General features: G+C 48.2%; 5 protein-coding genes and 2 non-coding genes across 9 annotated transcripts; 2 read left to right on the top strand and 5 right to left on the bottom strand.

Annotated features, from left to right (window-relative positions):
- Positions 1 to 342: 342 nt before the first annotated feature.
- Positions 343 to 1,787, top strand: LOC120697974 (jacalin-related lectin 19-like). 2 transcript variants are annotated; one of them, XM_039981374.1, is made up of 3 exons: positions 343 to 559; positions 750 to 974; positions 1,235 to 1,787. In XM_039981374.1, the coding sequence occupies exons 1-3, from the start codon at positions 557 to 559 to the stop codon at positions 1,619 to 1,621; spliced, it is 615 nt and encodes a 204-aa protein (XP_039837308.1). In that variant the 5' UTR covers positions 343 to 556; the 3' UTR covers positions 1,622 to 1,787. The 2 variants fall into 2 exon arrangements, with proteins under 2 accessions (XP_039837308.1, XP_039837307.1); XM_039981373.1 differs by having other exon boundaries at positions 351 to 559; positions 747 to 974.
- A 223-nt stretch (positions 1,788 to 2,010) lies between these two features.
- Positions 2,011 to 4,086, bottom strand: LOC120697975 (60S ribosomal protein L28-1-like). The gene is made up of 4 exons (XM_039981375.1): positions 3,934 to 4,086; positions 3,269 to 3,426; positions 2,985 to 3,151; positions 2,011 to 2,350 (listed from the first exon to the last, which is right to left on the bottom strand). Exons 2-4 carry the CDS (start codon positions 3,414 to 3,416, stop codon positions 2,225 to 2,227), a joined length of 441 nt encoding a protein of 146 aa, XP_039837309.1. The 5' UTR covers positions 3,417 to 3,426; positions 3,934 to 4,086; the 3' UTR covers positions 2,011 to 2,224.
- LOC120701638 lies at positions 2,507 to 2,598 on the bottom strand. Its single transcript, XR_005686203.1, has one exon. It is a non-coding gene; the product is annotated as a small nucleolar RNA R24 (small nucleolar RNA).
- On the bottom strand, positions 2,771 to 2,857 carry LOC120701639. Its single transcript, XR_005686204.1, has one exon. It is a non-coding gene; the product is annotated as a small nucleolar RNA R24 (small nucleolar RNA).
- Positions 4,087 to 4,492: 406 nt separating the features above from the next.
- Positions 4,493 to 7,059, bottom strand: LOC120697976. Its single transcript, XM_039981376.1, has 3 exons — positions 6,814 to 7,059; positions 5,225 to 5,307; positions 4,493 to 4,755 (listed from the first exon to the last, which is right to left on the bottom strand). Exons 1-3 carry the CDS (start codon positions 7,040 to 7,042, stop codon positions 4,723 to 4,725), a joined length of 345 nt encoding a protein of 114 aa, XP_039837310.1. The 5' UTR covers positions 7,043 to 7,059; the 3' UTR covers positions 4,493 to 4,722.
- A 158-nt stretch (positions 7,060 to 7,217) lies between these two features.
- On the top strand, positions 7,218 to 15,327 carry LOC120697972. The gene is made up of 3 exons (XM_039981369.1): positions 7,218 to 7,428; positions 10,710 to 11,828; positions 12,305 to 15,327. Exon 3 carries the CDS (start codon positions 12,872 to 12,874, stop codon positions 15,068 to 15,070), a length of 2,199 nt encoding a protein of 732 aa, XP_039837303.1. The 5' UTR covers positions 7,218 to 7,428; positions 10,710 to 11,828; positions 12,305 to 12,871; the 3' UTR covers positions 15,071 to 15,327.
- On the bottom strand, positions 10,748 to 18,154 carry LOC120697973 (putative aminoacrylate hydrolase RutD). Of its 2 annotated transcripts, XM_039981372.1 has the most exons (12): positions 17,803 to 18,154; positions 17,420 to 17,657; positions 16,777 to 16,859; positions 16,600 to 16,700; positions 16,315 to 16,410; positions 16,141 to 16,194; positions 15,694 to 15,842; positions 15,498 to 15,615; positions 11,500 to 11,587; positions 11,364 to 11,420; positions 11,192 to 11,285; positions 10,748 to 11,098 (listed from the first exon to the last, which is right to left on the bottom strand). In XM_039981372.1, the coding sequence occupies exons 1-11, from the start codon at positions 17,909 to 17,911 to the stop codon at positions 11,203 to 11,205; spliced, it is 1,176 nt and encodes a 391-aa protein (XP_039837306.1). In that variant the 5' UTR covers positions 17,912 to 18,154; the 3' UTR covers positions 10,748 to 11,098; positions 11,192 to 11,202. The 2 variants fall into 2 exon arrangements, with proteins under 2 accessions (XP_039837306.1, XP_039837305.1); XM_039981371.1 differs by having other exon boundaries at positions 11,192 to 11,420; positions 17,803 to 18,153.
- Positions 18,155 to 19,956: the final 1,802 nt, after the last annotated feature.

The following is a 19,956-nucleotide window of genomic DNA, read 5'->3' as shown; positions in this document are numbered from 1 at the left end:
CAGCAAAAATAGGCCAAATGAATCATTCTCCTTTGCCAATGATGCTGTCAGCTCCATGGCATCCTATTCTCCAGTTTCATGATCATCTATCAGACAACCTATATCTTTCATGTTTGTCCTTTAAATGTTCTGAGTCACCATCTGATGTACAAGTACAAAACCTTGCGCGCTTAAAGTTTAAGGCAGCAGTGCAACCGTTGTACTTCCCTTTTTCTTGAAGGCAACTTCATAGACAGTTGCTCAATAAATACAAGGGGCATGCTAAAATCGAACAGTAAATTACCCATAATTTCAAGATTCTTCATGAGACTTCTTGCCGAAGAACAAAATGCTCTTGTGCAATATGCTTATCTTTCTAGAAAGCAGTACACTGATCCCTTGGGGCATCTAATTCTTGTCCCCAGTCATCCCCCACATCCTGCTGCCTCTTTAAAAGAGTTTACACCTTTTGGTTTGTTGTGCAATTTCTTCCATCTACAAAGCACACTTGCCCTCGAAGAAACTTTAGTTGCTAATCTTACCACTTGTGTACCTCTGCAAATCTCTGGAAGCAAGCATGGTACACAAATGGACTGCCCTCGCATTCTATTAAATTTGCCCTTTCATTTCTTGCAGATAGGAATCCTCTGGATTTTCACGGCTTTCCTGCACATCTCTTTGTGCCTATGTTCAGACTGACATAAACATGCTTTGAAACACGTACACACCATCTCCCAACACTAAACTGTACTATTGTTTTTTTTCAGCAGCAGCAACCTCAGAGGAAGATGGTTGTGTCCAAGAAGCTCATGAAGGTTGGCCCATGGGGCGGCGCCGGGGGGCACCCGTGGGACGACGGCGGACACTCCGGGATCCGCAGCATCACCGTGTCCTACGACCGGTCCATCGACAGCATCAGCGTGGAGTACGACAGGGACGGCCTGGACGTCCCCGGCGAGCGGCACGGAGGAGCCGGCGGCAACCACACCACTCAGGCACGTACAGCATCACTTGGTTGGTCGCGCTCACATGTGTGATCGTTCACGGTTCACCCAACCCCAAACATGACGGAAAGGGATCCGCTGCAGTTCGGCAGCCTGCAGTTGGGACACTGACAGGTGGGCCTGCATGTGTGGGGCCCACGTGTCACGGACACCACTGCAGGGCACTCAACTGCAGCGGATCTCGTTCCAAACATGACACTGCTGGCTGGTGCTGAGTTTGTTGGCCGGATGTGTTGCGCCCACGCACGCAGATCAAGCTGAGCTTCCCGGACGAGTACCTGACGGCCGTGAGCGGGCACTACTCGCCGGTCGCGCACGGCGGCTCGCCGGTGATCCGGTCGCTGGCGTTCCGGAGCAGCCAGAGGGCGTACGGGCCGTTCGGTGCGGCGGAGGGCACGCCGTTCACGTTCCCCGTGGACGGAGGCGTCATCGTCGGGTTCTGCGGGAGGAGCGGCTGGCAGCTCGACGCCGTCGGCCTGTACGTCGCGGCGCTGCGCCCGGAGAGGATGTACGACAGGGTGCACAAGATCGGGCTCTCGGCCTACCGGGCAGTGATGCACCGGATCGGGCCTCAGCAGCAGCAGCAAGAGCAGGAGAAACAGCTGAACGGCAACGCTATGATAACTCACAGGACGTAGCGTTTGCCGTCACCTGTCAGCACTCAGCCGCAGGCGAACCAGGGCTGTTCTCTGTATGTATCCAACGTTACAGCAAGTGTACGAATCCCTGCCTGATGTGCTTTTATAGCTTCTATGCAGAGATTCTATTAGAATGCAATGTAACACGATTGGCTTCGAGCGTCCAGACTCCAGACTATCGTTACTCTAGGTCGTCCAAAGCGACATAGGGAGTCCTTGTAAACAAATTGGTAGCTTCTAGCAAAGTAGCAATAACAAAGCACCGATTTGGCACGGACGACGAAGCATAGGGACAGCATAGTCAAAACGATGCTCCCCAACACAACTAGCTTAGCATCACCAAGTACCAGAAACCAGACCCCAATATTAGATGGAACTGGAAGAGCAAATTCTGAAAACGGGGGTAATCGTGCGCAGCAAGTTTGCAGATAAAGTAGCAATCATCAAGTGCCAAGCAATTTGTGATTATGGAATGACACAGCAGCAGCTTTAACATGGTTGCTCTAGTTCTAACAAGTCTCACTTCAAGTCTCAAAACTGTTGGAACATAGATAATAAGCTGGGACTACGAGCACCAACAGGCCCCTCAACAAAACACAAAGCTTAGTGCTTCGGCTGCCTGTTCTTCTTCTTGACGCCAGACTTGGCAACCTGGAGGCTGCGGTACACTGAGCTCAGCCTTGCGAGGGCCGGCTTGGTCAGGTCAGGCCTGTAGTAGTTGTCGCTAACCTGCAAGGTAAACAAAATGTAAATGAGAATGTTCTGATCATATGGTACCAACAAGTACAAGTGAACTGGTTGAAGAAACCCTTTCAAAGGAATATGCAAGCCAATTGATCAGTCTGCAGTTATGGCTCAGAAGCCAAGACAGGATAGTCTGCAGTTTTAGCTCAGAAGCCAAGCGTATCAGCTTATATTTCATCGAAGAACCAATTGATCAGTTGGTCTTCTTACAAGTTATGGCTCATCACCGCTACACCTTGGGTCAGCAATGAAACCCAAACATATAAAAAGGATTCTATCAAACAAAAAAACTCGCATATCACCATACAAGCAGCAGAACAGAAAACTTATATTTCAAACACATTAAGTTCAAAATAACCAGTGTACAAATTAACAGGAATAATATATGAAACCAAGAACCAATATTCTGCTCAGAAGCCAAGCGTATCAGCTATATTTCATCGAAGAACCAGTTGATCAGTTGGCCTTCTTGTTATGGCTCATCACAGCAAAAAAAAACAGTAAAAATATACAAAAACAATATCCAATCCATACAGCAAAGAAAATGTGCATTACAGGATATAGAATTAATGGCATTATCAAATTAACATAGACATTATGCATTTTCATGTGCTAGTACCTGGTTCTTCACAGCCTTGGCCATCTTGCGGAACTCCTTGCGCATGACAGACTTGTGGTTGATCTTCGCAGGCATGTTCTGCTTCTTGGTCTTGGTCGTCGAGAGGACCACAGCGGAGTCCTTTCCAGCTGCCGGCTGGATTGTCACGGTCTTCTTGTTTGCCAGACCTAACATAGTAAGCCACAGGCAGTCAGCACTTATTTATTTATTTATTATTCATTGCAAAGATGCAACAATGTCTTATGTATGCAGGACATCTCAGAAACTGAGCAACAGCAACCTACCAGAGTGCTTGTAGGAGTGCAAGTTGTAGAGGTTGTTGGGCTCCTTGGTGAACTGCACCTTGGCATTGCCATTGCCGAACTGCTTCACCAGGAAGGAGTTGTTCTTCCTCACAATCTGCCAGATCAGATCCCCTGGAACGGTCGCCATTTCCCTTCGCCTACATAACCAAATCAAATACCTAATGTGAGACTCCTTAACTAATCATCAGGAAACACACAAGGGGAAAAACTAATCATCTGGGCATCCGCGGTGAAGTGAATTCGATTGCAACAGGTAGCCAAGCCTACGATTTCTAGTAAGAGCGGAACATTTTCATCAATATTTCCAACGATATACCTAATCCTACGCGCTAGGTTGCTACCGGATCTAGCTGAGAGAAGAGCAGATTGCAGAAAACCTTAACACAGAACGAGAGTAAACTAAGATGCAAGGAGGCTACAGCTACTTGTAACCGACAAACGAATCGCGCACACCAAGCGAACCCAACAATTTCCCAGCAGGATCATACAAATGGCTCCGAATGGTGGCGTACATAGCAAGGAGGCGATTGTTAAATCAGCAACAACTCGAACTGCGCAAATCTAACCACGAAATAGAGCAGAGCAGACGATACTGGAGCTAACAAATCATCATCGCATGCCAGGACGGGGCAATCTCCACTTACCGGAGATGAGGTGCCGCTGCGTCGCCTAGCTCCGGTCCGGTATGGGGGTGGCGGCTGCGGGAGTCGGGGGCGGCTCGGAGCCTCGCTTCTTTTATACAGGCGGCGTGCTCGTAAACCCTAGGTTTGGCGGGCCGCTTCGTGGGCTTATTTGGGCTGGACATCTTACTTGTGGGCTGTACGGGTCAAAGCATCGGCCTAATAATACCTCTCAGCCCAATAGCACCTGTGCCTACCCGTTTAAGCTTCCTGGCAGCTTATCAGAAGCTTAAATAAAATTTCTCCTACGGCTTCTGAAAAGCTGAAAATAAAGAAGAGCTGAGTGTATACAGAAAATTGAAAAGCTCAGTTTTACGAGCTTTTTGTAGCTTTTTTTAAATCCTGGACGTCAAATTGGATGCGGAAGCGCCGCGCGGCACCGTGGAGGCACCAGGCACAAACGCAGTCGAGGTCACACGCCATGCTGAGACTACAAGGTCACAAAACTGGCAGGCCGTGCGGCGGTGAGGGCGGTTCTGATTATTGAAAGGAAATCCAGACGGATCCACCAAATGGTTTATGATGAGCACAATCCAAAACGTACCGACATTCTATCAACCTCTTGCGAAGGAAAATTTCCAAAACTGTCACGTTGCAGTATTATGAGGTTCAGGTACAATGATTATTTCGCCGATATAATCTAGAGTTCAAGACTGCGACCCTGGGAGAGCCTTCCAAGTTACAATCTGGTTGCCAGAAAACAAGGGGAAGAAAATGTTGGACAGCATTGACGAGGGACAACATGCAAGTTCACTACTTTTTCTTGCCGGTGACACCTGCAACCACCTGCAGAAGTGACAGACAATTAAACGCTGGCTCAAACATTTTCAGTGACAGGATAACAGCATGTAAACAGCCTAGGGTGGTACTTAGGCTTCATTGTTCAAACCAATAGAATCAGGAAATGGCAAGCGAAATATGGTGTGGTGATTCCTCAGGTTTGACAACACAAGGATGCAATTATGCAACACAAAGTTTAAACGGACACTCTCTGCGATTTACTCTGAGATGTCTGTAATGTATTTAGGACTCATTTTCTGGCAATTTTTTTTAGCAAAGTTGGCTTGGGGTGACCAAATAGGGAGTTTTTTTTCCTAATTAAATATGACAAGGAAGTTTATTTGATAAGAATTGAATTGTACAAAATAAATATTCTCGGTTGGGAAATGATGGGAAATTGAATGGAAAAGTTGTTAATTGTTTGATGCCTGAAAGCATCACACAGAACAACCCAATAATGGAGGAAATCGCATACTTCATTAAGAGGAGGTGGGGGAACTTTTTCTGCAGTTTCCCATGAATCCAAGATTGGCCGAACAACTGCTGGAAGAAAGAGACCTGAAATTGCAAGTTATAAGGTCAGCCAAGACAGAAGCACTCCAATCAATAATTCCATAGACTCAGCAGGCACATCTAGAGAATCACAGGAAACAAGTTTGCTCCAATGTGAATTCACAGGTGAAAAAAAAAAATCTGATCGCTTTCTGATATGTCAAACAGTCAAAAGTACATAACACCACTTCTCATCTACTTGTCTCCTAGTGATACTAGCAACATGTGATGTTATGTGTTTTATGTCAACTTGATAGATGTTGAAATGGACCTTCACACAGTTTGCTTTCAACCTGACCACTTTTAGCTTGACACTTTGTGGGAAGAATCTACTAGAGAAAAACCGAACGCCTACTGCATAGTGCTTTTATTGCCAGCAAATTGATTCATTTGCAACAAAAAGAAATGACAACCTAAGAAGCACCAAATGTTTAATTGCAACTATAGCTAGCAGGGACAATACTACAACTTAATCAATGGGGATCAAGTCAGGAAATTAACTGATAGCACAAAGGTGTTGAAAAGGTTAAGTGCAATATATGCAGCCAATCTGCAAAGATGTCTCTCAATAATGTAAAGTTTTAGATGCAATCCCTTTTCTCATAAAATAATCATGAGTATCCATTCTGCAAAAATTGTAAACTTTACTAAATCTATTTTTTCTATTATGCAAGAGAATGAATCCACATGAGTTTAGTAAGGCCTAAGGCACTATCCCCACCAGTCACGCAGCAATTCATGTCATGTGGGAGGCTAAACAATTTGCATGCATCAGCCAATTTCTAGAGTTCATTGTTATTATCTGTAGAGACATCTTTGTTTGCAAAATCAATCTTTCTTAACATTACTGAAGCTCAGAGCAGATATGCAATCTACATCCACAGAAAAACAGGCATTTGACTCTTAACATGATTATGGACAATGGTGAGAAACAATATGTTGACCTGAGATGAAGACCATTGCAACCCCTTATCTATGCCAGAGAAATGCAGCAGTGTAGCACATAGAACATGTTCAGTCAAGTTAGCAATGTATATCAAGTACCATCAAAACATATTTATTGAACAAGAAAAGGTAGAAACCTAAAGGAAATGTCTAGTTCCATAGAAGCACACATTGAACTGGACCCGGTGTAACAATATTATTGCCTATTCAATAACATTGAACTCAATTGTCATCTTGTTGAGCAGGGAAATGTATAGTTTGTGGTAGCTGGTAGCTGAATTTTGCGTTACACATAGCGCTGACAAAGGTCATCCCAGATGCTTGAGATTTGGATCCTGGATCTAACGAATTGTAACAAGTGAAAAGGTCACCAGACGTCTGTCAGCCCCGGCAGGTCAGCCCCTAGAAATCAATCCCCCTGGTACCCACACCGAGCCAAACGGAGTCCCTGAAGCCACCACGTAGGGTATAGCAACAGCACGGGAGCCGGCGTCCCCATTCCCGATGGGCGCGAGCGCATCTGCTAGGGTTTGGGCCCGAGCGGGGGCGAAGGGATGGGGCGCGTACCGAATCCGGCGATGAGGCAAGACGCGGCAACGACGGGCTCCTTCACCACGAAGATCTTGAGCTTCTCCATCACGCGCATGGCTGCCGCTGCTGCTGCTTCCGCTGCCGCTCTCCGCCTTCGTGCCCTTCCCTCTTCCCGTCGTCGCCGGTGGCGGTGGCGGCTCTGCGATCTGCTTGCTGCTGCGGGCCCACGCCGTTTCCCGAGCACTCCACACTGACTGGGTTCCATGCGACGCCCAGATTGGTGGAGCTCAGGTCTAGTTGGGCCGGGGCCCAAGTAGTAAGGAATTGAGAGGCCTTTCTTTTCCGTCGCGGGGAAGAAAGGAGAAGAAATGGGACGCGGCATATTCAGCGTTGCCCGTGGGAATATCCTCTCCCGCGCGGGAATATTTTGCCGGGAACGGCGGAATCTACCGTGGATGCCCCTCGCTCTCTCCCTCCTCGCATGTCTTGCACCGCACGGCCACAACTCCTCTCCTCGCTTCTCATCACCTCAACGTCTCCCGAGCCTCCTCTCATGCGGCCACCATCCGGTCGAAGCCGTCGGCCGACGACGCGTCCGTCGCCGGGGAGAGCAAGCGGTAATGAAGAAACCATATCCACCTCGATTACCAGGTCAGTGCTGATCGCGCCCCTGATAACCCTGAAGCATCGCTTTCCGCGTTTTGTGCTTGTGAGTGATCGAGATTCTTCTGGGCGGCGCACCTCGCTGGGAGTGAGGCCATCGCTAGCCAGGCGTATGGTAAAGAGATTCAGGCCTCCGAGCGATCGAGACTCTTCTGTATTCGTGCTTTAATTACGCCCCACTGTTGTCAACTTATCGATTATCATCCCGTAGAACTCCCTGATGAAACAAATTACGCGCATGGATTGTTCGTTCGGAAGTAGCACCGTGACCATGACATTCGTTATCCGCTCAATTGGCCGTACTAGTCCATATGAATTATTATTAAATGGCTGTCGTATGAGAGAAATAGTGTAAAAATATAAAGTCAATGATGTTACCTGAGAGGTGCATATCTACATTTACTCTTTCAGAAAGCATATCTGTGTTCATGAACTTGAAACTGTACTTTGGAATGTTTTCCCCATTTTTTATCTTTTTTAGAGTAGTTGTCGGCAAGAAGTTGAGTATCTTATCATTTTTCATTGGCCGATATTTCTGTGCTGCAGGTGTGACTCTGACATTTGCAATAATGTACACATTACCTTCCTCAATTAGTGGTTTGAACTTTTCCGTATAGGCCTTATTGATAACTCCGTGCATCATGGTCCCCTGATTTATTATCATCATTAATAATTTGTAAACTAAAAATAATCTTAAAAATTGCAATCATAGTGGCATATTATTATACCTATTGATCAATAAGGATCATGTCAAAGACTTAACTGTTCACTACTACCGAGCAATATTGCATTCCATACTCTGGTTACCCTTGCCTTGATTTTCCATAGTTCTTTTCATGTTCTAATTTCACTTAAGGTTTTGCTCACCATCGCAACTTGTTTAGCTGCATTAGTAAGGTGGTGATGAATCTAATACAACAATTTTTCTATATAGAAGTTACACACACACACAAATGGGACTACAACTATTTGAGAAAAACAACGATCTTGCGAGATAGATTGAGATTGAATATGAAATGGAACTATTCTGTATACAGAGTATATACCCTTGTTGCATTTGATCCTGAGATGATGAAACGGATCTAAAATTGCAAGCTATATTGGTTGACACTAAATTAATAAACTAATTGCATAAGTACTTCATTCGGTTTTGATTCAACATGCTTACCTGCATTGATAGCGGAAGCCTGGAATATATCAAAGCTATGTTCGAACGGCCGTCAGCGTATGTTCCTGCCGGAGGAGTAGATGAACGGCCGGCGTATCTCGGCTGGCAGCATATGTTCTTGCCGAAGGAGTCGATGAACGGTCGGCGTATCTTCCTTCCGGCAAACGGCTAGTGGTGCGCTTATACCTGAATACATGATCTGCTTTTGCGAGTAGTAGAAAAACAGAGATATGATCTTTTTAGAAGGATGCTAACTTTCCTTTTATGTTGGTTTGTTAGTTTGACTTCCGAGCTTTTTGGAGATAGAGATTCTCTGTGATTTAAATAAGAATGAGATCTCAAAAAAATATCATTTGATACAATCCGTTTGTTAATTGGGGAGCTCGGCCATTCAGTTCAGTGTCTGGTACGATGTGATGGACGATGGGCCACGTCTGATATTCTATCGTTTATCCAGATATAGGGGGTTATTTTATAATAATCTTCGTAATGGTATAAGTGGGTAATTTTCATGAAACACAGTAGATCCAAAGGCTATGATTATATTATATAGATTGACGGCCAGATGTTTTGCTTTTTTTTTAGAGAATTTCTTTGATTTCTCTCATTTTCTAGAGCGTCCACCTAAGATCCAGGTGGCTTCATGTGGAGACTTCTTTGATCTATATATCCTATATAGATAGCACCCACTAACTATTTTTCTCTTCATGCAAGGTGTTCACCTCATTCTCCACTAAGTGTCCCACTAACTTTCAACTATCTTATTAATTACAAAAAATGTTCATGTCATCTCTACAATATGCAATACTTTTAATCTTTAATTAAGTAAAGTAAAATCATATACATACGCTATTTTTTCATCACCTATTCTTTTATAATGTGATCAAATATTCTATTGGTGTTTCTTCTTTTAGCTTATCGATTTTTACGAGATTCCATAAACAAGAAAATGTCCATATGACCTCTACTATGTGTAATACTTTTAATCTTTAATCTATTAACGTAAAGTCATATACATACTCTATTTTTGCAATACTTTTAATGTTTAATCTATTAACGTAAAGACTTATATACATACTCTATTTCTTTGAGCACCTATTCTTCTATAATGTGATCAAATATTCTATTGATGTTACTTCTGTTAGTTTATCGATTTCTACCAGATCCTCATAAAAATAACATGCAAGTAAAATTCATATCATCTGTATAGCCTATATATATATATATGACACCCACTAAAGTCATTTACTCTATTTCTCTTAACATGCAAGTTATCCGCATCATATAGGAACCCATTATATCAAATGTCACATCAACATCCACTAAGTCCATCTGTTTATGTTTTCCATCGATTTTTTTGTGAATGTTGCCATGCAATCATCTTAATTTTTCTACTTTCAAATTTTACGTTAAAATTTTATTTAAGAAATCCCGCAGCAACGCGCGGGGTATCATCTAGTTTCTCTCATTTTTAGGACGCCGACCTACAATCTTAGGTGGCTTCACGTGAAGGCTTTAAAAGAAGTCTTCAATTAGTAATATCAACATCGCCTAACGCGTCATCGTAGGCCGTCCGGGGTATTTTCGGTCATTGGGAATTCGAAATTCAGAGCACGTCTTTCTTCTCACCAGTTAACCAGCCGAGGCGTTAATGCAAGTATGCTACGAAACAGATTTTTTTTTTTTTTGAGGGGGTGAAACAGGGTTGGAGAAAGTTTCTAGCTTGTACTACTTCGCGCGCGTCTTTCTTCTCACCAGTTAACCAGCGGAGGCGTTCGATAACAGAGGGGACCGGGAAATGCATGCATCGCGATTCATTCGACAAGGGCACCGGCAGAGCAGGTCAAGGGAGACCAGGGCAGGTACTGCAACGGAGCAGGACCAACACCCGAGAGCCCTGCTACGGCGGCATTGGTGGCGTCTCGTGCCATCCAAGCCGGCCGGTGCAGACGTTCAGTGTTCCTGGATGTTAGCCGTGATGTTTTTATTTTACCCTTTATACCTCGTGAAATTCTGGTCTGGAATTCTACACTAGCCGCTGCTGCTGTAGGCTTTCCTTGCTCGGCGCGTCCACAGCTTACACACAGTTCACGTCATGCAGGAAATTGAAGACGCTCAGAAACACCACACACAGGAGTAGAAGCAACGAAGAATCGATTTTGAAATCTCAGGATGATACAGGACCACGGCAACAGGCCGGCGGCACCAGCGCAGCACGTGGCTGTGAAACAGATACAGGCTGCAGATTCTCTCTTGCAGGTACATACATCAACCGCGCCCTGCGACACTTCTGTCCAGGCGCGTACTATGGTTTCGCCGATGTTCTTGTGTCCTATTATTCTGCTATGTTATGAGCAGGCGTTCTCTCATAAAAGTTCCATATTTGTTGGAGATGCTACTCTAAAATCATCATCTCCGAAGTATTGGGGAGAAGTGAGATATCATCTCGACTCCCGCAAGGTATTGAGAATAATTTACATGTCCTTGTTTCTGAAAGACCAGAGAAAGTTCAGTAAGTGCAAGGCCACCACACAGAGAATTAGTTTCACAGATACTGCAAGGGCCCATGGAGGATCCTTTTACCTTATGATGAATTATGACTCGATTGCTGCCACCCTTACTGGCTTCATTACCTTTACAATGTTCCTCATGTGCTCAAACCCCATGACTATCACCCCTATGAGATAAAGAAAGCTTAGTTGCAGCTTGCCAAGCAAGTTATAGACTGCTACGGCAGCATTGGTGGCGGTCGCACCTTCATCTGTTCGCATCGTGACGGTAATGGGTCTCCCAGATATAAGTGCCCCGGTTTCTGATGAAGATGCAACATAAGAGATGTGCTCCGGAACAATCAGCCTTCATGAGAAATCAGAGACGTTTGGTCTTCTTACCTGATACATTCTCAGGCTGGGCAGACCACTCTTCAGGTTTTACCGCAGATTTGGTAGCCTTTATTAGATCCATAAGCGCATTGTTCACCTGGAATTCATAGAAACTTACATGAGTTTTACTGTGCTATAACTTGAATGATGAATTGTGAACTATGGAGGAAAGCAAAAATGGGCAAGCGAAATGAGAATTGAGAACTGTGGATAAGAGTCAATGGGCACACTATGCCAGTTGGTTTGTAAATTGTCAACTAGGGGAGGAAAGCAAAAATCAGCAAGCGCAATGAGAAATGAGAACTGTGGGGAAGAGTCAATGGGCACACTATATGCTGGTTGGTTTGCTCTTTCACTCATCTCTCTATAATGATTAGACATGCTCTGTCAATTATTCTTAAGGTGCATGTGGTGTATACAGTATTGTCGAAATATTCTCATAATTAGCCAGTACATGAATATGCGAATGTCAACATATTAGTGGTAGTATTTAGTTTGGAATTCCAAACCCTTTCTTTTATCCATTTCCAGGAAATTCCTAGAAGCCAAATACAATTCACAGGCTAAATGGATTCTGTTACACGCTTAGGTGATGAATGATGCTTGCAGATAACTGTAATGTCTGATCTTATTTTAAAAACAATACTTGACGTAACATGGCTTCAAATATGATTTTTTTTTTGGTAGCCAATTGGATCCTACAGTTCTGTGCTAAAACTAGCCATGGAAAACAGTTCTCTTCAAAAGTAACATATTATGTTTCAAAAGTAACAGTTCTCTTCTAACATATCTGCAATGTCTGATCTTATTTCAGTTAGCAACTTCGGAGTATGTGCACAAGTTGTAAGAGGTTTCTCATTCAATCCTCCTTTGTTTCAAAAGTTGAGTATTTTCTAGTTCATTTTTTATCAGGAGTGATGCTTGAAGTGAGCCACAACATGTAAACTTCACTTGTTAGATATTTTGGTCCCCCTTCCCCCCGACATGCAACAGTTTAAGCAAAAAAAATCCTCATCGATGTCCTTAACATTTCAGTGGCGCATGTTATGGCCGCCAGACGTGGGCGTGTCAAGGACTCCATTAGGAGTCAGTTACCCTTCAATTTGTGCATCTTTCAATTGTGTCAGTTGTAGAAACTCCTGTGTTGTGTAAGTATATGTACTGAACCTCTTAATTGCAATGGGATTAGCCAGAAATTGAATCAATCTCCCTGGCCCTTTGGGCAACTGCTTCTGCGCTCCCCTCTCTCTGCGCCGACGCCGACCGCCAGGACGGCGTCGCGTTTCGTCGCCGCCGCTCTCCCTCCCCTCGCCCTCCAACCACGCACGACTACAACCTGCGGAGATCAGGCCCTGACAATCTGGTATCAGCGGCCTCCACGATGTCTGGGCAATCCACCGCCGCTCCTCCCACCACCGCATCCGCGTCCGCCGCCATCCCCTCCACCTCCGCTCCGCGCACCACTGCTCCTCTGTTCGATTCCCCTCGACAGCCGCCCAATGCCATGCCGGCGCCGGCCGATCCAACCACTATGGCCCTCGATTCCCTCACCACGGCGATCTACGAACTTCAGCAGCAAATGGGGAACTTCGCTGCTCGCCTTGCCGCTGTCGAGCTCCGCCCCGGTTCATCCGCCCCGGCCTCGGGATCCCTTCCTCTAGGCCGCGCCGCCGTGACCACGGACGGATCTGCGCCGCCGGCCTCCTTGCCATTCGGGATTCCAGGCTACGGCGGCATTCCAGCGGCCCCCTTCCCTACAGCAACCGTCGGGCCGACAGCGGGCCCAATCCACCACACGCCAATCACGCAGATCCCCATTCCCCACTCCCCATCGCCGATTCCAATCCTCGCCGGCGCAACACCAGTGCTGTCGGCCGCCCACGACGACCAGGGGGATGGCCTCCATGTCCCTCGCTTCCACAAGCTCTCGTTCCCCACATTTGATGGCAAGGACGACCCGCTCGGCTGGATCAACCACTGTGAGCACTTCTTCCGAGCGCAGCGCACCGGCGAGGGCGACAAGGTGTGGCTGGACTCCTTCCACATGACCGGTGCCGCACAGCATTGGTACTTCATGCTGGAGCGTGACATCGGCGTCGTTCCCAGGACCCAGTTCAAGCTCCTTTGCCAGCAGCGGTTCGGCCCCGCCCTCGGAGTCAACCATTTGGCCGACCTTGCACGGCTTCCCTTCGGCGGTTCCGTCGCGGCGTACCAGGAAGCGTTCCTGGCGAAGATGGCCCACGCCGGCGCGCTCACCCCGGCGCAGCAAGTGAACCTCTTCACCGGCGGCCTCCCGGATGCGATCCGCATCGATGTGGAACTCCAAGCGCCCGGCGACCTCCAGCGCGCAATGGCCCTCGCGCGCGCTTACGAGAGCTGCGCATCGGCGGTTCCCGCCTCGAGCGCAGCACGACCACCACGTCCACAATGTCGCCCCCAACTGCAGATCGAGGCCGCGTCACCCCCGGCCTCCATGACACAGGCATTGGCGGTCCAGCCATCGTCAACAACAGCACCGCCACGCGCACTTCGCCGTCTCTCCCCAGCAGAGATGGCCGAGCGACGCCGCCAAGGACTCTGCTTCAATTGTGACGAGCCGTATGTCCGTGGGCACCAGTGCGCGCGCCTCTTCTACCTGGAGGTGGCCGACTCCGACGACGACGATCCAGCAGCAGCAACCATGGCTAAGGAGGACGACCCACCTCTCATCTCCCTGCACGCCATCACCGGGACCACGGCTGTCACAACCATGCAGCTGCGCGTTCTGGTGGGTGGCCGGAAGTTCACATACCTTCTCGACTCGGGCTCCACTCACAACTTCGTCAACGACACCGCCGCGAGGTTTGCTGGTCTTCACTTCCAGTCGGGACGCGGTGCACAGGTCATGGTGGCCAACGGTGATCGCGTCGTCTGTCAAGGCCTTGCTCATGACGTCGGCGTCTTGATCGGCCACGAAGAGTTCCAAGTCGACTGTTACCGAATCCCCCTCGACTACTACGACATGGTGCTCGACGTCTCCTTCCTCCGCACGCTGGGGCCAATCCTTTGGGATTTCGACGACCTCTGCATGGCCTCCTGGCACCACGGCAAGCGAGTGCTGTGGAAGGGCGTTGGCTCGCTGCGCACTGACATTCCTCCAACAGATCACCTCTTCGCCATGCGCCCATCTGCTTCACCGACATTGGCTGCAGAGGACACCGTGCTGTCGGTGCGCTGCCACAACACCTCATGGCGCATCTCTGTGACCTCCCAAGGACTGCAGTACCACCTGAACATCACCATACTTCACGTTCCAAGGTTTGCCGACCTCCTGGTACCCTCTTTCACCACACTCTGCTCCTTCCTCAACAACACTCTTCAAGAAGCCTACAGCCTGTTCCACGACAATGGGCATCTCCAAGCACTGCCAGCACCTCCTGCACTTCAGCACGTCCCCGCGCTCCAGCTACAGCCATTCGGCCAGAGTAATGCGGCGGCCAACTTCCTCGCCTTGCTGTCCACCAGGATCGACAACGCCTCGCCTGCTTGGCACGCCGACCACTACAGAGAGTTCACCTTCTTCTTCAACACCGTCGACTGAAGCGTGCTCATCTCCACCAAAAACAGCAGCCACACCAGCTCGAGGACGAGCTGTTTCGCGAGGAGGGGAGAAGTGTTATGGCCGCCAGTCGTGGGCGCGTCAAGGACTCCATTAGGAGTCAGTTACCCTTTAATTTGTGCATCTTTCAATTGTGTTAGTTGTAGAAACTCCTGTGTTGTGTAAGTATATGTACTGAACCTCTTAATTGCAATGGGATTAGCCAGAGATTGAATCAATCTCCCTGGCCCTTTGGGCAACTGCTTCCGCGCTCCCCTCTCTCTCTGCGCCGACGCCGACCGCCAGGACGGCGTCGCGTTTCCGTCGCCGCCGCTCTCCCTCCCCTCACCCTCCAACCACGCACGACTACAACCTGCGGAGATCAGGCCCTGACACGCATGTTGCTGCTTCACCAAAGTTCACACTTTACCTCATCTGGTCTTTCGTGGCTCACTAGATGTGCACCATGAAGTTCTACCATTCTAGCTGCAGGAACAAGCCTTTCTGCTAGACGTTTTGCATGACACAATTGTGCAATTATATCGTCCCTGCATTCATATTATGTAAGTCTAAGTGAAATGGTACCATTCTCTAAATATATAATATCTGCTGTTAGAGAAACTAACCTTCCATGAATAACTGAAATTAGAAAACCGGCAGACCGTATTGCATCTAATTCTTTTGTAGTCATGTTGTGAGTCCAGCATGCATTAACTTGCCCTTCAAAACCACAATTAGATTGCATTCCTGTTGAAGATATGCCCTTCACATATTCCTGAAAGCAACACAGTACAGAACTACAGATGAGTCTTGCACGAATAAGCTGTCAAATGTATGTTATTTTTATTTCAGTGTGTACCAGTATATGATTATATTCTAAAGAGGGGATGCAAAATAATTCCAGATTCATAACAAAAGATGTAGTCGAAATAGCATAATCCCATGGTATGACAGTCAAAGAATTATCAAAGCAAGCAATGTGTAAAAGCAACATGTCTCATCCGAAAGACCAAGATCAATGTTTCACCAAGGACTGTTAAAAGCATCATCTGCAAAGTAGTGATAGCACTCACTTGATAAAGGATCATTCTTCTAGTGCATGACCCAACAGTCTCATCAAGGTATTCCTGCATAGGAGCATTGTTAAATCAAAACATATCAACAATGAAACAGGGAAAGAATCTGAAACTATAAGCTAAGTTTTCATCAAACAGGGAATCATAATGGATTCCTTGTTAGTTCCTCACCTTCGTATAATGGGTTTCCAAGTCCACAAGCGCTCTTTCCTCTGGAGTTTTCGCCCTTAAGAAACGGAATGCAAGCGATAGCATCTGCCCGTCTACCTACAGAAGCAAGGGGAAAAAACATTTAGCTTGTGGCGCGAACAGTTGAAAATTATTGTTCGTGCCTCTCACGGTATATCCTTTGTATCTCGCAACATTAGGCATATTCAGTTCCACAGATATGTAATGAGGATATCAAAGTTACATTCAGTTCCACATATATGTAGAAGGGTATCATAGTTCCAGTACCTTTGGGAAACACTGAAAGCCACCCCCGGTAACATTGAGCAATGCCAGTGAACACAGCCTGTGAGGCGCTATCGCCGCTAGCTTGCAAGAAATCATCGCACCTGGTTGCAAGAACAGCAGCGTCAATGCCTATAGATCCCCAAAATTGAAAGGCGCAGCAGACCAAGGAGGACTAACCCATAGAGTGGCCAAAGACATGTGCTTTCTTCCACCCCAAATGATCCATCAAGGCCAAGGCGTCCTTCGCCATGATCCCCGTCCTGCCAGAGATGAGAGAACATGTTTCAGAAATCAAATACTCCGTATTCAGAACCACCGCCCATTTTGACTTCTCAACACATGAGCGTGATCTGGAAGATATTCCCAACCTTTCTTCCCCATCACTCATTTTCTTGTGAAAGCTATTTTGCCTGTAAACAATTGAAATGTGGATTTTTTTTTGAGTAAAATGCACTGGGGATCCTTAAACTAGTTGACATGTTCTGTTTAGGTCCATGAACTTCGAAAATGCATTTTTAGGTCTACGTTCTATTCAAGTGCACTAGGGGTCCTTAAACTAGTTGACCTGTTCTGTTTAGGTCTAAACAGAATAGGTCAACTAGTTTAAGGATCCTAGTGCATTTTACTCTTTATTTTTCTCATGAAAAGCTACATGCAGCTGCTCCTCCACCATATCCCCATGTACGGTTCTGAATCTTAACGGGAGCAGAGCAAGCAATTCCATTTACAGAACCAACCAAAACGCCCCCGCCGATCGTTAAAACCATTGCCACTGACGGGGAACTGGATCTGCTGGAGGAGATCGGGAGCGGAAACTCACGAGTAGTAGGATTTGTTCGGGGGCACGGAGCTGCGGCCGACGCCGCGGTTGTCGAAGCAACAGACCTCGATGCCATCGCCGCCGGCATCATCCCCTTCTGCGGGCGCCGCCTCCGCCGCGCCGGCGGCTCCGGCGCCGGCCTCCTCGTCCGGCCGCGGGGGCTCGTCGTCGGCGGGCTCCAGCGACCCGGTCAGCCCCTTTATCTGCGGGCCCCACGAGTCATGCGTCCCCGCCAATCCTTTTGATTCCGACCCCAAACCAAACACCGAACCGTTTCTCAGCAAAAAGCGCAAGAGGAAACAAAAAAGTAATCTTTCCATGAGAAGGAGAACACGATGCCTCCCTTCTTCCTCTGAGGTAGGGAGAGACATTGGCGTGCGTACCGATGATGAGGAGCACCTTGGTGGCTCCGCGGCCGTAGCGGCGGTAGAAGAGCCGGACGCCCTCCCACTTTTCGCCGTCCGCGTACCTACCCACCTCGCAGTAAGGCATTGCTGCTCGCCGGCGGCTCTTCCTCCTCCCGGCCGGTTCAGCTACCTTCTCGTTATCGCCGCCGCGCGCGATCGGCTCTGGCTTTGACCGTTTGGGGAGCAGTCCAGGAATGGGCGTGGGCTGGAAGGCTCGAATTGAGAAAAGAGGCAGGGAAAAAACGAGGGGTTGGGAGCGGAGCTTCGGCGGAAGGGGGAGGTTATTTATAGCCGTCGGAAGAAGAAGAACGGGCGCCGCGCGAGGGAGGAGGGCGGGGGGTGTTCCGGAAGCCAAGAACACGTGGATGGATGGGCGGGCGGATATGAGCGGGGACGGGGACACGTCGTCGCGTCGCCGTCTGCTGAGTCAAACCGGGTGGGCCTCGGGGATAAATTTATGAGGCTGAGGTCCAAGTTTTTCGGGGCATTTTATCGCCAGTTTTTTATGCCTGTCGAGTTGGACTGGATAATGAAGCCCAGAAGCAGTATTGCCGTAGGCCCGTAGCAACTGGGACGCTGCACTGTGCTTTTTGCAGCCGCAAGCCCTGATCGTGTTGTGACTTTGCGTGAGTGATGCTGAAGTCCTGTTATCCTGAAACATTGGGCATCGTTTGCGTTGGGCGTCAACTGATTTTGTGCGGAGACTTGGGAAGAGCAGCCTGTCACTGCGAGCAGCAGCAGCAGATCGCGATTCAGGAGTCTGCATCAGAGCAATGCATCTGGGATGAGGTTTCCTAACAAGTAGACAGAAAATTCTACACGGAACGGATGTTCAGAATGAAAGAGAGAGAAAAAAGTTAAGGTTTCGATTGCTCAACACCGACAGCTCGAGTGTACTAGCGGAGCGTGACTTGAAATCAAGGTGATCTGAATTATCTATTCATGGTAAACTATATACCTGAAAAAGCTAAAATGATCAGTAATTTAGGGCGGAGTGAATATGCCAAAACAAATGCTAGCTAATGGCTATAGTTCATTAATGTTGCTTAGGATTTCGCTATATTAATTTTTGTTTTTACATGGCGCTGCAAAAATTATCCACGACCCTTAAAGCAGTCAATCACTCGGCCAGTCCAGTCTCGCAATATTGCTCGGGGCCGGTCGCTCGCTCCAGCTTCCCGCATCGCTCGGTCGCTCCTCGCTCCCAACCCCCCCTCCGGCTCGGACGGCGGACCCAGTCCCGCTCGCCGCTCCGGCCGGTGGACGTGGCAATATTCATGTGATGCGCGTGGGTGGAGTGCGGGCTGACGCGGCTGTCCGATCGGGTCAGCCGTCGCCGCCCCGCGCACCGTCTCTGTCGTCCGCTGCGGCCGCACCTGGGCCCCGGGTCGGCCGCTCGGTGCCGACCCATCTGCTGGCTGCTGGTGCCTGGTGGGGTGGGTGGTTGCCGGCCGCTCGGCTTTGCCTCAGCCTCCCACCGGCACAGGGCGGTGATCCATCCGCGCTCAGGCTCAGCCGCCGTCCCCCGCCGGATCCTTTTCGCTCCGTTCCACTCCTTTCTCGCAATTTCTTTTTGTTTTTGTCGTTGTGCCTTGCGTGTGGAGCGTCTCTGACGAGATCACCCGCCGAATCGTCAGTCGTGCCGCGTCGTCGTGGCGCCTCTCGCGAGCGCTGCATGGCTGCACGTCGGGATCCCTCTTCTTCACACCTGCAGGCGACGGTGACCGCCGGCAAGGAAATGGCGATCTAGCCGCCCAGGTGTGTGTGCACAGGAAGAGAGGCGAGAATGAATACCGAATCGTATCTGGATTCTGGAAATACTAGCTGCTTCTTTTGGAAGTGCGCGTGGACATTGTGTCAAAACTAACGTGCGGACGGCTCGCAGTCAAGGATTTTTACTCGGATTCGAAAAAGTCCTTTCACGCGTTAGAATTAGTGACCATACGAGCAAAGGCCTAAACCTGCCTGATGCCGATGGCTCGATTTACTGAAGCATCCGGACATGAACAGCTAATGCATGCCCTTTGTTATACTCCTGCGTACCAAATCCCGGGCGCGGAAACGGAGAAGCTCTCAAGATCATGATCAACAACAAGTTGCGTCCTGAGCGTTGCGGTGACCTGTCGCCGC

The sequence above is a fragment of the Panicum virgatum genome, chromosome 3K (genome assembly GCF_016808335.1).
Source record: "Panicum virgatum strain AP13 chromosome 3K, P.virgatum_v5, whole genome shotgun sequence".
Taxonomy (NCBI): domain Eukaryota; kingdom Viridiplantae; phylum Streptophyta; class Magnoliopsida; order Poales; family Poaceae; genus Panicum; species Panicum virgatum.
The sequence above is the reverse complement of the archived record's forward strand: the minus strand, read 5'-3'. Positions and strand labels throughout refer to the sequence as shown.